General features: G+C 37.0%; 1 protein-coding gene and 1 long non-coding RNA gene across 2 annotated transcripts; one reads left to right on the top strand and one right to left on the bottom strand.

Moving 5' to 3' along the window:
* Positions 1-1,604: 1,604 nt before the first annotated feature.
* Positions 1,605-6,659, bottom strand: LOC144576243 (D-xylose-proton symporter-like 2). The gene is made up of 14 exons (XM_078326556.1): positions 6,465-6,659; positions 6,270-6,364; positions 6,092-6,170; positions 5,939-5,998; positions 5,779-5,845; positions 5,568-5,692; positions 5,288-5,389; positions 3,464-3,829; positions 3,313-3,360; positions 3,147-3,209; positions 2,962-3,042; positions 2,778-2,876; positions 2,560-2,697; positions 1,605-2,003 (listed from the first exon to the last, which is right to left on the bottom strand). The coding sequence occupies exons 1-14, from the start codon at positions 6,531-6,533 to the stop codon at positions 1,872-1,874; spliced, it is 1,524 nt and encodes a 507-aa protein (XP_078182682.1). The 5' UTR covers positions 6,534-6,659; the 3' UTR covers positions 1,605-1,871.
* A 7,919-nt stretch (positions 6,660-14,578) lies between these two features.
* Positions 14,579-16,388, top strand: LOC144543834 (uncharacterized). The gene is made up of 2 exons (XR_013508095.1): positions 14,579-14,689; positions 16,132-16,388. It is a non-coding gene; the product is annotated as an uncharacterized LOC144543834 (long non-coding RNA).
* The last annotated feature ends 1,545 nt before the right edge of the window (positions 16,389-17,933 follow it).

The raw sequence follows: 17,933 nt of genomic DNA, 5'->3' as shown, positions 1-17,933 counted from the left end.
AATCAATTTTTTAGCAACTTCCTTTTTATGAAGATGTCATTGTTGATACTTGAATTGAGACGCATTAAGTAAACTCATAATCTCATTATCAACATCATTAGTCACGTCGATTGGTGAAGTATCCAAGAGTGTTATATCATTTCTCAATTTTGAATGAATCACAATTTAGATGTATCATTACATTTGTGAAGTTTTTTAAACATGCTTAGTGCTCATTTGAAATCGTGTTCTCTTTCATTCTTTGAAAATGCACAGGTAGCATAAAAAAAGTGTTAAAGCATGAGACCGGCCCCAACAATATCAAGAAGTGAGATCTTATGCTTATAATGCTTATTTGTTTTGTAGGTACAATCTATAGTAAAAAATACTCGGAAAATTCATAACGATAATATTTGACATATGATGTACAAAGAAAATATGTGTAAGAGTATCACCTTTATCATGTAAATATCATACTCAAATTCACCTTCTTGTTTTTCTTCAACTAAAGTTTGAATCATTGCTCGACCTCTTAGTATCACACTATACACTACTGTCGAGACAACTTTAAACTTTGAATTATTTTGGCATAAAAATAGAGAATTTGTATGGGTGGTATTCCAGTTCAAGTCATATGATCAACACTCTCGGTATCTTCTTGTGATAGCTGTTGAAGAAAATGATAGCCAGAAATATCGGTAGATGTTTCACAGATGTGCGATAAGTTTTGTATTTCAATTATTCAAATTTCCTCATTTGTCTTTTTACCCTTCATTTTAAAAATTGATCTGATGTGTTTCCGTTTTTTTTTTCCACTAAAGGCACATCACGTGTGCCACGATATCAACTATCTCTATCCCATTGTAAAATCACATATTTCTCTAGCCTTGTACTACAAATAGATAACGTTTATTCCTTACCTGAGTAAAATGCTCTAACACCGTTGAGTAATTCTTCAAGTGTTTTGTATTTAAAATTGAGTAATTCAAGTTTTTCGACGTCATGTTTGAATAATATTGTTGACTCATCGATATCCATATAATAAACAAAGAATATATAAAATAATTCAATTTTTTTTATTTGAATTAGAAACTAATATTGTAATTTTATTATTGCGATTATAATGTAATTTTGTATTTGCAAAAATATAGTCAACAAAATTTATTTATTTATTTATTATAAAAGTTTAATAAAAATAAACTTCCGTACACAATTATAAAAAAAATCCAAAACTGTTTGAAAAATAGAACTAATTAAATATATGAAGTACCTTCTTATTGAGTTAGATAGAATTTGAAGTGATCTTGTTGAGATGAAGAGAAAATAGGGCACGTAAAAGACGTAAAAGCAAAGAAATGAAATGGCTCCAAGTTATCTGGGTAGTCAATGCCGGCGGGTCCCTCATAAAATAATACTAGATTATTTTCATTAAAAGTATGCCCTATCCTATATGTATGATGTATCTTTGTTCGCAACAACGGCCGATGGATAAAGCACATCTTTTATTTAAATGAAAAATCAATCAAAACTTGCGCTGGAAACTGGGATGAATGCTGGACGAAGCTTCCAAGCGATACTTTCTTATCTAATTTTGACAACTTGTATACATCTGTACAAAATCAATCTGAGCAATTACGCGTCCATACGAGCCATATATTTTCTACATTGAAACACTAGAGAATATGGCACATCCATATTCAAAAGTCCGCAGTTTGGTAGAGAGATACCAAACTACATGATGGCACATGCAAGTTTGGTACAAAACATGTAACCAGCATTCCTTTTTTTTGTAGAAAAGGGTAAAAAAAAAAAAAAAAAAAAAAAGCAGATAAACTATATAGCAATATCATGCATCTGTTTAGTAAAACATTTACCCAAACTAATGAACTATCCTATAAAATCGTGGCCTCAATTTCCTCAAGAGTGAGGCCCTTAGTTTCAGGTACTATGAAATATATGAAGAGAAGAGATGCTATGGCTATAACACCAAATCCAGCGAACAGGATTCCAGTCCCTACCAATGCCTGTAATAAAAAAAAAGATTGGAAAAGGAAAAATAAAATTTTTTAAGTTCTTATGTTTTCTTGATGGGACCCAATAAAAGCAAACTATACCCCACAAAAACAATGGAAAAGTACAAAGAATGCAAGAAGAGGACTGAGGAAGGGGGCTTGGAATAAACGCTTTTCTTTTTGAAAATTTTGCAAAAGAACTTTTCCCCCATATTTGCAAATATTGTAACTAGCTCAAGAATCTACAGGTTATTTGCAAACAACACTAGTCACATTAGACGAATGCTGTGGAAAAGAGGTACCCCTTGATGTCAACAATTTTGCTCTTCCTTCTAATAACCCTCTTAATGTTTTTCCTGGGCTCAAAGTGATGAGTAAAATCAAGCAAGTAAAAATTTAATGTTGATCTATAAGTTTTATTGAAGTGGTTATAAATCGATTTAGTTCAGGAAAGAAGCCAAATTTAGTTATTTGGGAAAAAAACAGATCATGATCTTATCTTTCCACTGTTTTTTTATAATAAAGATAATAAATGGCGTGTAATCGAGTAAAAACCCAGAAAAATTACCTCCAAGGGTGAGAATGCGAAAGTCACAAGGGCATTAGAGCCAAAATTAATGAGCACGGCAATACTCAAAGCACGACCTCTCAGACGTAACGGGAAAATCTCAGATATCATCAGCCATCCAATTGGACCAAATGACAGCTGCACAATTCAAATTGGATTATATTAACAATAAAGATAGCTGTTGAATCTGAATTGAAATCCAAGATATAGTCAGTTACCTGATAGCAACCAACATAGAGGAGAAGTGCGACCACAGCAACTGCAGGAATGGCATTCAACAATGTATAGTATGATGACAGCAGGAATAGTGATATTGCCTACATCAGTAAATAGTTAATTTTATATTCCATATTAATGTAGATTATGTTGGCATCAGTTCATCATAAGGTTAAGGAGACGTACAATGCCAGTGACGCCCCCAATGAGAAGAGGTCTTCTACCAAGCCTGTCCACTACTAGAACTGCAACTCCTGTCATAATTAACTGTGTGGAGCAAGAATTAGCCAAAGGACCACCATCTTTTAGCAAAAGAAAAGAGAGAAAATTAAAAAAAAAAATGTAAAAAAATAGCATGTGAAAGGTTTTACCTTGAGCAATCCAAGAAGCACAGAGACATGGGTAGCATCAGATGCTGCAGAAAATCCTGCACTCTGTCAACAGGAACAAAGAACAAAATAAATTAGTTGTCTTTATTTAAGTGTTGATGTGATTTATTTATTTTAACAAAAGTGGGAATTAACAAAATTTATGTACCTGGAGAATAGTCGCGGCATAATATAACACACTTGGTTGTCCCGTCACCTGCATTAAAACAACAAACAAATAAAAAGTTCTCAACTATAAGATGTAAAATAACACCAACTTGACAATATCCAAAATTAAAAAGGGAAAACATTTTATTAACCTGCTGGAAAAAGACCAAGCCACAACCAATAATCAAGGCCTTGAGACACTTTCCTTGAAACATCTCAGTAAAACTGGCGGTTTTCTGCTCATCATAGGCTAACTCATCCAATATCAAATCAACCTGGTCTATTACTGATGTATCGGCTGACTTGCCCCTGATCCGGCACAAACAGGAAACAGCAAAATCCTTGGCTTCTGGAATGCGCTTCTTTCCTTGTATAGCGCATAACAGAAGCCACCTAGGAGATGGCGGAAGCCACCACATGCCAATTGCCATGATTACACATATGGGCATGCTTGTTCCATACATGTATCGCCAGCCCGAGGTAACATCAACAAACAGACTGCCAGTAATGTACCCAAGCTGCACAATGTTTTATTTATTTGAAAAATATAAGGCCGGTCTATAAGTGGGGCCAGAACTGGTACTTACTATCTAGTTGATAATTTGGTACAGCTTCTTTGTGAGAGATTATATTGCTTGATAAATTCCCAAACAAAGAAGTAAATTATATGAACAAAAAAAATCTAAGAATACTTCACATGAATCTATATATCCAAAACAGCCATTGTGTTAAAAAAAGAAACAAAAGAAACCAATATTCTTAATAGTTGTTGGAACAAATCTTAGCTGTTCGAGAATAACAAGGACAAAAAGGTTCCTCGCCTGTTAATTAAAGAACACAACTAGTATTTATATTTCATACTTAAACAACATGACTGACAATGAATAATGATAAATTAAACTTTTACAAATGTGGCTTGCATATTTGTAAAGACTTATTAAGCAATATATAAATTAAATTTAAGTAGTGAGAGTTCGGGTTGACGAATCATTTGCAAACTCACTTTTATTTTGGCATAACAATTCAAAATGCAAATTCCAGATGACAAATTGGAATTTTTTACTTGTTCTAGATTACATGCAATGCACGGACAACAAGGATTGTAAATTTGGAGTTTGTTTAATATTTACAGGCGTAAAATCCATGCAGATTATTATATCATTGGAACTATCGATCTGTTGATCTGTTGATCCACAAGAATTCCAAATTTTACAATATCGGTGTGCAAGCCTCAATTGGAATTCAAATATCGAATTTTTACAAAAGAATAGAAGTAGTTTCAATGTGGAATTGTGAGCTTGAGGTTTTAGCCAAACTTATTTTAAAAATAATGCATTAAGCCTAACAATATCAGACAGTCATACCCCTCGAAATATCATGTATACCCCTGCAAACACTGAATATGACAGGTGTCCTTACAAACCACAAAAGCATTTAAGCCCAACAATATCAGACAGCCATACCCCTCGAAATATCATGTATACCCCTGCAAACACTGAATATGACAGGTGTCCTTACAAACCACAAAAGTATCACCAATGCTGCTATGGAACTAGTAAAACCATTGTCAATACACCTACCATTACTTGACCATCAGACCCATCAGTTTATCACACATCACTATTATTTTACACCAGTCAGTACAAAAGTTAAATTGCCCACAAAAAAGTTGCTTACAAAATTAATTAATCACATCATGATGGACTGGTTATACTATGCGTGCTTGTTTTAAAATGTATGGTGTCCGTGGGTGTCTTTAAATCCGCAACACAGATAGTTTGGGTTTCTGCATTAGTACATTGTACTTACGAGATTGTGCCTATTTAAGAATGTAGATCTTATAATTACACTATGTTTATTTGTTCATTCTTGTTCTCTTTGATAACCTATTAGACTAAAAATATCAGCGGCTCACAAACTGTTGGACAAAATCCAAGTACTATGAAGAATGTGGGAGTTGTTAAGTTAGAACTTACAAGCATTCCAAGTACTATGAAGAATTCCTTTAAGGAAATGAGAGTGCCACGTATTTGACTCGGAGCAGTCTCAGCAATATACATGGGAGCAGCATGCATAGCCTAAAAGATGCAACACAAAAAATATTACTCAGAAATAAAAGGTGTTAAATTTCTCACAAGTTGTGTACCATTTTAATAAATTGAAATAGGTGCTTGGAATTAGCTACCCGACCTTTATAAAATAGTGTGGTAGTAAAATTCATGTCATCCAAAAATTACTAAGAAATGAATAATTTACCAAACCGATTCCAAATCCATAGACAAATCGACCGATCACCAAAACAGCAAAATAGGGTGCAAATGCTGTCAGCAGAGCCCCAATAAGATACAACAGAGAAGAAAGAATCAACTCCCTTCTACGTCCTACATTAATTAACTTGAATAATAGATCATTTCACCTAAATAATATATATTAACAGTGAAAAACTTGGAGGTAGATGAAATATAACCTAGAAAATCAGCGATTGTAAATGCCAAAGCAGAACCAATCAAGGCACCATAAAGGGATCCACTGACCTGAAATAATATAAGCAAATAATGATTCACAACTTGATTGTTAATTAAAACTAAAGAAAAATGTAATGTAAAAGTTTTGAAGAAAAAGATTACCACTAGACCGATTTGCAAAGATGATAAGTTGTACCATGTTGTTCCACTCAGTGATTGTGACTGGAAATATAATGTAGTTTTGAAAATCAAAGTTAGTATTAAAGAAAAATAAGATGGAGAAGACAGTAACAGATTGGTTAGCAAGAACAGTACCTGTAATGAAATTGTAGCACCAGATGTTGCGCCAATGTCATAGCCATAGAGTAGGCCTCCTAAAGCAGGAAAGAAGAACCTACAGCACAGCACAGCACATCACATCACTAGTCACTTGATTGAATTTGAGAATGGTCGCATAAAGTAAAGTATGAGGAAAAAGAAAAAGGTAACTGACGGTAAAATGGCCGCGCAAACGGAGAATCTCTCTTCAACATGATCAGCGTGATTGATTAAAGGCTCTCTTTCGCTATCTAGTTGAATCTCCCTCGCCTGATTGATTAGTTTTATAAAGTATGAGCAACAAAAGGTAAACGTAAGAGGGAAAGATTAATAAATTGAAACGACAAACTTGCGATTAAATTAGCAGAACCTCGTCGGAGAGGGAGAGGGAGAGGGGTGTGGGTTTGGGCTGCTCCGGATCGGAGGCAATGGAGTCCATGGAAGATGGAGATACCCTCCGATACCCTCCGATATCCTCCGATACCCTCCTCAGTTCTCGAACAGTTGAGAAGGCGAAGAACGGGAAGGAATATCAATGTGTCTACCACTCTACCCTACCAATACCAACCAGACTTTGGTTTTCGTTTCTGGCTTTTTTAGTTTCACCGTTTTTTCTTCTTTCATTTGTTTGACTCGGGACTCGGGACTCCGGACTCGGGACTCGGGCCTTTCATTTTTCAAGTGGAACTAGGCTCTTACACTTCCACGCTTCCTTCGCACGCATACACTCTCCTGTACAGCTCTCCAAAATTTTAACAGAATATTTCTATTCCGTTCAAAAAATTAACGGAATATACTAATTCCATTCAAAATATTAATGAAATTAGCATATTTCATCAAAAATACTAACGGAATTAGCATATTCCGTTAAAATTTTGGATGAAAAAATATAAAGAGACTTGATTGGGACAAATAACAAAGTTGAGTGACTCAAAAAGAACAAATTAAACTTGAGTGACCAATTCGTGACAAATAACAAAGTTTAGTGACCTAAAGCGAAATTTACCCAAAAAATATTTATCTACAAAGTTGAACACTATTTAATTTATGTAATGCTATTTTTACATTATGTATTAGTATTTAAAAAAAATTATTAGAATATATTTTTTTCTTATTATGTAATGTTAATTTAGGGATGTCATCGGTTGGATTCAGTTTAAATCAAAGTTTTATTCAGTTTTTAAAAATCAAACCGAAATAGAATAAGAGCTAAACCGAACAACTAAAGTAAACTCAATTTGTTCGTTTGAACCTAAATAAGATATTAATCATAAAAATAAATATTTATTTTTATAAATTTTTGTATTTTTTTAAAGATGGACTTAAAAAAAATTTGTTTGATTCGATTTAAGTAGGTTTAAACCGAACTAAACAATATATTATATTGTAATTTATTTTATTTTTTTAATGCTTGGTTCGAATGGGGATGAATTTAAAAAAAATTGGTCAGTTCGGTCTAACCGGTTTTAAAATTTTAATCGAATCGAACCAAATTATTAGACTAATTTGAAATAAATAAACTGAATCAATCTATTTAATCGAAAAAACCAGTTGTTTAACTCGAACTATCTCTGTTCGATTTGAACCGAACTTGGTGTTATAATAAAATATAGGAGCCTGATAATTGTACCCCCAAACAAAATTCCCGAGAGCGCCCCCAAGCAGTTTAACAGAAAAAACTTCCAATGCTATCTAACTTTCATTTTCAGCGCTAATATCTAAATATTTAAAGTTTTGTTTATAATATTTTAAATTGTTATTTGCAAGCATTTAAACCTCTATCTGAAATCATTTAAATTCTAAATTTAAATAGTTTTAATGCGAACACTATGAGTCCAAGCTCTAAAAGCCTTGTTGTGTGAACTCATGAAATTGTTGCCTCCCCACTTCTCACCCATTGAAGCTATTGCATTAAAATCCCAATCATACAAACCGGCATTGAGTCATCTTGCAAATACCTCTCAACATCCTCCCAGATTTTGCTACTTTGCGATATACTCGGGTCTCCATACACCCCGATTAACCGCCATTACCACTATCATGTTTTTGTTTTTTTTTCACAAAGTTGGGCATCCACCTCATCACCCCAGATTACCCATAATCCGTCCGATTGACCATTAGACGAAACTATTATTGAATTTGAAATAGAGAGAGTGCTAATTCTTTTCCTTGCACGAGAAGAACCACACATTGTCTCTTGGATGAAAGCTATTTGTGATTTTGTACAAAGGAGGTAACGGTCTAGTGTGGACATTGTCGAGCCTCCATTCCCCCAATAATTCCACGAGAGCACGTTCATATTTGGGTTGCCGGCAGGTCATGTCCCGCCAGCCTGGATCTTTTTACGGAGAAGGAGACATCTGCATTGTCGATATCATTCAAAGTGACCAATCTTAGATCTGCCAAGCTAGATGATTCAGGTGCTGACCCATTTTTCTTTCGGCCCAAGTTAGGGAAAGCCTTTTTAGGAGATGGGTGGGCTCTTCCATGCCCGACTCTTTTGGGATAAGGATTGGGTTAATTAGCCACGGCTTGAATTTAGGGGCCATGATTTCTTCTGAACTTAGGGATGTGACTCGGTTTGGTTGTTGCATGAGAAAGGTCAGTCGCCAGTGGTCCGGACATGTGTGGATTTCATGGCCCAAATGATCACAAAAAAGACAAGCCCTAGAGACTTTCTCATATGAGCAAAGAATTTTGAGATCCCCCAGAGTGGGGTGCCCCAATTCCAGCATGTTCTTCAAAGGTTTAGAGATTTGGATGCTTACCTTTGTTTTGATAAACCTTCTACCATTGACATACCTTTCCATGGGTACTGACTGAGGAATGCTAATGCACTTCCCTAATAACTCTCTGCCTTGAGCTGTGAGGGAGTTGATCGGGACATGATGAAATTGAACCCAAATGCTTGCCCGATCAATAAAGTTATGGTGAAGATCCAAGTGCGAGTTAACCTTCTTTGTAGCCACCAAATCTCCGTGAAAAGTCCACAGTCCTCCAGTCATAGCCTTGCATATATCATCCTCGTTCTTGAATTCAATCAAATAACAATTCCTTGCAATCACCTCGAAAAGAGTTCCCGGATCGACACCCCATGCTTGTATCATAGCAGTAGAGAAGGGTCCACCCATTACCGACTTATCGGTAACTATTATGACCATCATGCATAAATCCCATGTTGTGCTAGAGGCAGCACCATCAGGTAAGAACACCTTAGGGGTGGTGCTGTTTGAGGTTTGTAACCCGATAAACTTTTGAATCAAAGCCTCATTCTCGTCTGTGAATGTGGACATTTCGTTTTCTGTTTTGAGTTGGGTGGTGTGGTGGTGATGTGTAGTAGCTGGTGGAGCTGCCTAGCTGAGAGAATGGTTTAGAGAGTTGAAAATGGAAATGATATGTTTAGGGTAGGGACCTAATATCGAGGGGATGATTTGGGTTTTATCAGTTGGAGTCTGTAGCGTGGCATGACTGCATGGTGGGTTGTATGAGAATTGGTGCTTCCTTGGATCCGGGCCTTTAATTTTCTTTGTGTGGTTGTTCCCTGAGAGACAGGTGTTCTCCCATGCATTTCTTTTGAATAACTTACCATGAATTAGGTTTTTGGCATTTAGTGGGGGAGAAGTTTTTGTTCTGTATACGTGCAGTGCTCCTGCGGGCTTGAAAACAAAAATAGGGTCAGATTTTTTTGCTATCTCTAGTCAGATAAATGGAATCCCAGCATTGGAGGCTGTTCGCTTACAAAAGTACGCTACAAAGTTTCAGGTACAACAAGTTGTACCAGTTTAAACCTTGAATTTACTCTCGTCTAAGGTTGCAAGTGCACAACCCTATCCGTGTAGTATATTAAGGTATCGATCCTCAGGGACGGTTTAATTCGATTCTAAATTTCTACAAATCCGAGTTAGGTACTAGAAGTGTGAAAAGTTGGGTTTGGTTTGTTTATGTTTCCTAATTTCGGGTGTCAATTCAATTAACAGTAAATGAAAGCAATTAAAGGTTTTGGTTTTGAACAATGATAAAAGGCGTTCCTAGGGTTTCAGGTTTCATCCCAAACTTTGCCTTCTCTGGACCTATCATGCGACTCGCATCATCTCTGATGCGACCCGTATGATGCGACTCGCATCATCTCTGATGCGGGTCGCATGGCCCTCGAGCAGAGCTGACATGTGTTCGTATCTAAGTTGATTTCTTGTGCGAGGCTTCAACCTGTGGCTCTCGCCTACTGGTATCTAACCTAAATTGATTGTCTGGTTAACTAGAGGTATCTACAACCTTTCGATAATAGAAATTTCACCTCTCGGCTACTATTGATCTTAGATCTACCTCAAATGCTCAATCACAATTACAAGATACATCAAGGCCAAATTACTAGAATAGATGCTATAGACATCTAACAGTAGACAATCAAGAATCAATCAAGAAATCACAATCAAGCAAACAATGAATACTCAAACAACAATCACACAAGTTCAAACTTAGATCAAAACATCATTCAACTCAAAGACAAGGTTTAGAGACTACATCCTAACCCTAAGAACTAGAGATCTACTCAAGCATAGCAAAAGAAAGCATAAAAGAGAGAGAGAATAGGCAGATCATGATGAAGCTCAAAGATCCAAGGTGGATTGGAGAGGATCTTGCAATCTTCTCTTCTTCTCCAAGCGATCTCCAATCTCTCTCTTCTCTCTTGATCTTTTCTCTCTCCTTGAGGCTTTGAATCTTTAAATTTCGGAACCCCCTCTCTGGTAGCAGGGGTGGCCTATTTATAGGCTTTTTAAAACGAGTGCTTCAATTCTGGGCCTTTGCTGTCTGCTCTGGAAACTCGCGATGCGACCTGCATCAGGTCTGATGCAACCTGCATCGACTCTGATGAGGGTCGCATCGGCTCTGATGAGGGTCGCATCGGATGTGATGAGGGTCCCATCGGATGTCTCAGATTTCAGTAACTTCCCTGATTTTGCCCGTTTTCGCCTGATTCCTGCAAAGTAAGAACCAAAACATAGCAGTACCACATTCTATGGATATTCAATGTAAAAGGCACCATTTGTTGGTTCAAAACATAGATTTTTGTATGGAAACAAGTCGAAATAATAGGTCTAATAAAGTGATATCAGAGGCTATGACATGTGCCCCTTTGGCATTTATACCCTTCTTTTGTATCCCAAGTAAAGCATTGTGACCTTCAAGGGTAGGGGTATTCCAGACTTTTAATTGTTGCGCGTGGAGAGCACGCTTTTTGTATCTGCCCCGAAATTAGAGTTGTTGCAGCCTTTTTTTGCGTCTTCCCGGTCCATGAACATGGCCCACCGTAGTCCACTATGGGCCATTGCTTGAACATGCTAGCAACAGCTGCCGGTGCCCCTCTTCTGTTTGGGTTCGGTATCTGCGGTGGGTATCTAAGCGCCCTCTGTTGCCATCTGGGTATATATGGTATCATGTGGAGCAGCTGGTGTAGTCCTTGTTGCATGAGCGGCTGTTGATATCCCCCTCCGAGCGGTGGTGGGGGGGTGGCGCCTGTCCTTCCCCTAGAAGACCCTTTCCCTCTACTATGACTTCACACACTGTTTATGTCATATCCCAAAATGTAAAACGGATTTAATTTGCTAAATTAAATATTACGCTCAAATTTAAATTTTGTTAATTAGTTAATTAGAGGACCTATCAGATTTATCTGACTGAATTAAAAACGAATCTAAAATTTTGAAATATAAACTAATTTCGAACTTATGTATATTAAGAAAGAAAATAAACCAAATGATTATCGACTCTTGTAAATAAATAAATCTATCCAGTTCTAAATTAAGAAAATAAATATACAAATGTTGTACAAATAACGTTATATAAAAGCTACGTTCATTTATAAGCTATAGAATTTGATTTGGATAATTATATACCTGCATATACTAATTAATATTAAATAATTCGGATCCTAAAGTCAAATTTTATACACGTAAAAAAAAATATATATATATATATTAGTACGACTTTATAATAAATTACGAAGCCTCGATTCAAAATTTTATAAACGTTGCGGATCTTATGAATTGATTGAGGCAAATTAAATCTCTGAATTAATTGAACCGTTGATCTAAATCACGATGCACGAATCTTGACGAAGGGGATTTTAAAAACCCCAACTCTCCTTCTCTCTCTTTCGCCCCCTGCCCTTGGGTCCCGATGCCTCTCTTTCTCTCTTTCGTGGTGCCTCTTCGGAAAACCCTAAGAGAGGCGATGCCCCTCTTTTGCCGTTGCGCGCGGCGCCGTTGTCTCCGGTTCACCTGCCCCTGTCGTATCACCTCTGTGCTAGACGACTTTGGCCGCACGGCCTGTCAGGCGGTTCTGACGCCTTTGACCTACCCCTCGTCCCTGTTGCGTGCTCTCACCGGTTATATAAGTCTCTCTCTCTCTCTCTCGTTGGTTTTCTGGTTCTCTCATGCTCATGTGTTGAGACTTTTGCTTGATTCTCTCTCTGTTCTTGCTCTTTTCCTCTGATCTGTGAGAATCTGAAACCTTAATAAGAATTAGGGTTTTCTTGTGAGTGTGTTCTGGTGTTTGCTTGTTGAATCTTGGGTGCGTGCTGATTTGTTTCTGGTGCTTGATTTTGACGGCCGAAGGGCGAGATTTGAAACTTGGTACCGGCCGTTTTTGCTAAGCCTCCTCTGTGATTTTTGCCTCTCTCGGTTAGTATGCGCACCCTTGATTATTCCTTGATTAATGTTGTATTGAACTGCGGCTTGTGCGGGTTGTTGATTTTCCCGGCAAGCCGATGCACTTGGCTGTGTTGCCGTGCTTTCTGACCTGTGCTTGCTCTGTTTCGGGTTCTGGTTACCTTGACCTGTTGCCTTGCTTGTGTTGTTTGGCTGGGTGTTTGCCTCTGACCTGTGCTTGCTTGTTGTGTATATTGTGCTGGTTCTGTGTTGATGCTGTGTATATGGATGGTGTGTTGCTGACTTGTGTAGGTGACTGGTACCAGTGTACCAGTCCCATGGATTTCTGGTACGGTGTTGATCTGTGTTTACCAGTACTTGAACTGACAGGGACCAAATGGTGAATTTGGGGAAAACTTGGGGTTGGATGCGAAAAATGTAGGCCCTTGTGAGATTAATTAAGTTCTAAGGGCTAAGGTGCAAAATTATATATTTTATTGGGCTTGGCCTTTTACTTATTGGGTTCGGCTGAATTTTATTTGGGCTTGGGCCCTTGCAAAAAAAAAAAAAAAAAAAAAAAAAAAAAAAGAAAAGAAAAGAGATTTAATAAGATGACATTTGGGCTCTCGTTCTGCTGGGCCTATTTTCTAATTTATTAATAAATTGGAACAAGGCTTGGGCCTTGATATTAATGGGCTTGACAGAATTTTAAAAGGATATCAAAATTATGGTATTTGGAATTATTTCCAAAAGGCGTAATTGTCGGATATAAAACGTGGCTTTTAAAGTTTAAGTTTTATGAGGAATCGAATTAAAATCGAATGCTTACGTAAACTTGAACTAGCTCGGGAAATGATTATACCGTCCAGGGTCTGATGCCTCGATGATGACTCATAACATAATTTGAGCAGATACTATAATAACCCGATTGGACACATGTATGATCCCGAAACAAACCTAATTAAAACACCCAACACATTAAATGAAAATAAAAGTTTCATAAATTTTTTTTTTTTAAAGTTTAAATAATTCTTTTAAACATTTTTCGAACTTGTACAAAAATTCGTTGCTAATTAATAAAGGACAATTAATTAGCAACGAAAAATATTTGTTATGGACTTAGATTCGAAACGGCTAATTAAACGTAGGGATTTAATTAGTTGTAAGAAAATAACGAACTGCGCGACTTAGAAATAAAATTAGTTAGGAAAACACGTAAAATAATTAAGGGTCCTATTTTAAAATTTTATAAACGAATAACACTTCTAGAATATAAAATAGCTTAACTATATTTAAACGAATTATAAAATTCGCAACAATCACATAATTAATAGATTTTATTTAAATAATTGCCTTAAGAATTTTAATTGTAAATTAACGTTCGAAACCGAATTTCGAACCCTTTTTAAAATTAATTATAGTCTGATTTAAATAAATCAAGTAGATAGGAAACTAAAATATATTAGAAGTGGAAGCACGTATAATTTACCGTAACTCCCGAACAATTATTTATTACGAATATTTCGACATGTGAATTTATACAAGCGATATATCTTCAAATTAAATCGTTAGAATATAAATTTAATTAGGATTAAATTAGATTAAACTAGACCAAAGTGAATGATCAATAGTTGACAAACTTGTAAATTAAGATTAATGCTAAGCTTGATGACATGAAATTAATTAAATAATATATGCCTAATCGAATCAATCCGACTGACTGAACCGGTAAATTTATAAAACCAAAGTAAGCGAGAAATCGACTTGTACATTAATTGGGACGAGGGTTAGAATAAAAATAGCGTAGATTTTAATTAGTTTAAATTACGTGATCACAGATCAGCCAACTCCGTACGAGTCCGACCCGTGGGCCGATCCGACGGACCCGCAGTTCGGAGCATACGCGGAGCGCGCTGATTATTAGCGACAGAGACTCCAGCCCCCTCAGGTGTGGGATATCTGAATTATTCTTTTCGTGGGCGTACTCTTACCAGTCGATCCATCTGACCTGACATCCGCACTTTATTTTTAAGTAGTTGCATTAAAACTTTAGAGCATGTTTATTCTTTCTACACTGTAGGTAGAATTGCATAAACCCTGAAAAACTCGAATTTACTGTATTTTAAGAGTAGAGTAATTAAATAATATTATATATATATCTTATTAGAATATTAGGTTATTAGCTGTCTTCTTCTCGTAGAAGACTATATTATTATTTTACGTGCATACGCATGCATTGGTGAGAGCTGAGCAGAGCCGAGTGACTTCGTTCCGTCTTGGTGTCACTTGGCATGGGACGGCCCGACAGCCACTGAGCTAAGGGTCACTTGATCCTTGGATGGCTTTAGGACTATATTATATGTATAAACCTTGATTATATCATTTTTCGATCATTTTTGCTATTTGACGTGAGCAGTTCCGATCTCGAGTTCTGTGGCACGGACGATTCGGGATGTTCCCACGCCTACATTAGGAGCTACATGCCTAGAACGGGTTACCCCACCACGGTTCCGATCTCGAGTTCCGTGGTGGCATTTTTATTACTTGAGACTGCACAGTTCCGATCTCGAGTTCTGTGTAGGTCTGTTTTACGCTACCGCATGGTTCCGATCTCGAGTTCCATGGCGGATTTGGTGATTTGGTGTGGCGGGTGTTGGTGTGGCGGGTGAGGGCACAGTTCCGATCTCGAGTTCTGTGGCCCTGGTGATGATATTTTTGCGACTTGCATTGTATGATTTCTCCTATTGAATATGTTTGGCTTATGAATCGTCTAGGTGAGATGACACACCGAATTTTGATATAACCATCGGCTAGTGTGCAGTTCTTGTGGGCAATGCGCGATGTCATTAGGCAACGTGTATCATTGTTCCCTGATCACAGTCCTTGGATTATATTATTCAGATTCTTTTTGGTAAAGGTATAACCATCGGCTAGTGTGCAGTTCTTGTGGAGCAATGCTCGATGTCACTAGGCATCGTGTATCATTGCACTCTGATCACAGTCCTTGGATTATACTATTCGATTTCTTTTGATACTATTGGCACGGCACGGGGTGATTTACTTTATCCGTATTATTATTATGGTTATTGTATTTGGGCACACAGTGCAAGGAGTACTGGATTCCGACTTGATTATATCCGATATTACACCTTGATTTTATTTTGGGTTTATTCCGCATGTTGGCATAATAGAATAATCGCATCATGGCATCATTCAAAAGTATTATAAGTTATAATAGATATTTATATAGGTCCACACATGTGCATATTTTTAACTGTATTCATTTTATATATAAAAGTGCTTTGACCGTAGAGGATCCCTGAGGGGATAATTCTGGGTCACATACTGGGCGATTCGTCGCTCACCCACAAGTTGTTTCGTGGGTTTTAGGTACAGGTTCTGGCGGTCCGCAGTAGGAGATGTCCCCGAGGGCCACACCACTTGACCTAGTTAGGGTTAGGCTTTTGATTAGATTTACGAGCCCCGTATTTCCTGTATTATATATACGGGCTCGATAGATCATGTATCCCCTTCTATAGATGGTGTCATTTGGATCCGAGATGGATCAGATTATATGTTATGTATGTGTATATTTATTTATTTGCTATGTGACTGATGCTTGATACTTATATTATTTTGCTTCCGCTGCTGTTGGATTTATTATTTATGATTAGCCTTGCGTGCTTAATGATTAATTAAGCACGAGGCGAGGTTGATCACACCGTAATCCAGAATTTCTGGGTTGGGGTGTGACAGTTTACTTCTCATTGTGCTATAGGGTTATGGTTGGTTGTATCAGATCTGGGTTGTGGCATTCAATTACAAGTTTAACTACCGACTTGTTCCCTCCGGCCATGGTGTCCGGTGCCATCCCTACCATAGAACTTATCCTCGTTGTGGCTTGTCTGAAGTACATGGGATGCCAGAAGTCCAGAGGCAAATCCCTGGTTAGGATGGAGACTCTACGGTGTGGTGGGGCAGCGGTAGATCCATCAAGCGTCTGCCATGGAAGCACCTCCAGATTGAGGCCTCCCCAGAACTCTTCATCCATGTATGGTGCATCCTAGAATACCCAGTCTGGCAATGAAACAAGGAAAGCATTAGTCACCCTAGATATATCCTAGTTGGCCGGCGTGCCTCCATACCGGTGTGCTAGAATCTGTCGCAACTCGTGCAACATTGGTACTTCAAGATGGATAGGTTGTAGCACAATGGATGCATTGAGGGAAGACAATAGTCTCCTGTGTTCGTTGAGGGATGAGAGAAAGGCGTGAGAGGTTGGTTGTTGGTTCGCCATTGGTGATTGGAGAGGTAGTTCAGAGTAAAGAAGAAAAGGGTTTGAGGATAGAATAGTAGAAGGCAAGTAGTGGATTGGGATAGATAATAGTGGAGTGGAGGGTTGAGAGAATAGAAGGTAGGTGAGATATGAGAGTATAGGAATAGAAGGGGAAATTTTAGAGAAGGTTAAAAGAAAATGTTGCTGGTGTTGCTGGCGGAATAATCCGGCAGCTAGCCCATTCTTGGCAGCTCAGCCCAAGAGCAAACGAGGACTGACTAAAATTAAATAACTAGGAGACTATCTTGAGTGGGAGAGAGTGTTGCGTACATTTGATTGGTCGATTCCCTTTTTCCATGTATCCAATATAAGCATATGTAATGACCTTGTGGATATAGGCCTAAAAATTAGGTCCAACATCACGTGATACTGCGATCAAACTTTATGGGCTATTTTTGACTTAGGAATCAAGTCCGACCAAGGACGACATCTTTAGTTTTAAACGATCATGCTCATGCACCGTCTAATAAAAATCAAAACTATATGGATAAAGTTGTTGTTGTTTGTGAATAAATTTTGAAGTTTTTTTTACTTTATTATATTTTATAATTTTCTGAAATTTGTTATGTAATGTTCTTAAACTGTATTTTTTTTTTCAAATTTTGTGTAACTTCTAGATTATGTTATTGAATGAGAAAAAGAAAGGTTATTAAAACTAAAGTTGAAATAAAAAAAATTAGGGAAATTTTTTTTATGCCACTCTAAAATATGAAATTTAGGAATTTGCCATCCCAAAATCTTACATTAGCTAATTGCCACTTCAAAATCATTATATTTAACAAATTGCCATAATTATACATATAATTTAGATATTTTATTAAAATTTTATGAAAAGTAATGAATAAAACTTATTTTG

This window comes from Carex rostrata, chromosome 25 (genome assembly GCF_964058835.1).
Source record: "Carex rostrata chromosome 25, lpCarRost1.2, whole genome shotgun sequence".
Taxonomy (NCBI): domain Eukaryota; kingdom Viridiplantae; phylum Streptophyta; class Magnoliopsida; order Poales; family Cyperaceae; genus Carex; species Carex rostrata.
The sequence above is the reverse complement of the archived record's forward strand: the minus strand, read 5'-3'. Positions and strand labels throughout refer to the sequence as shown.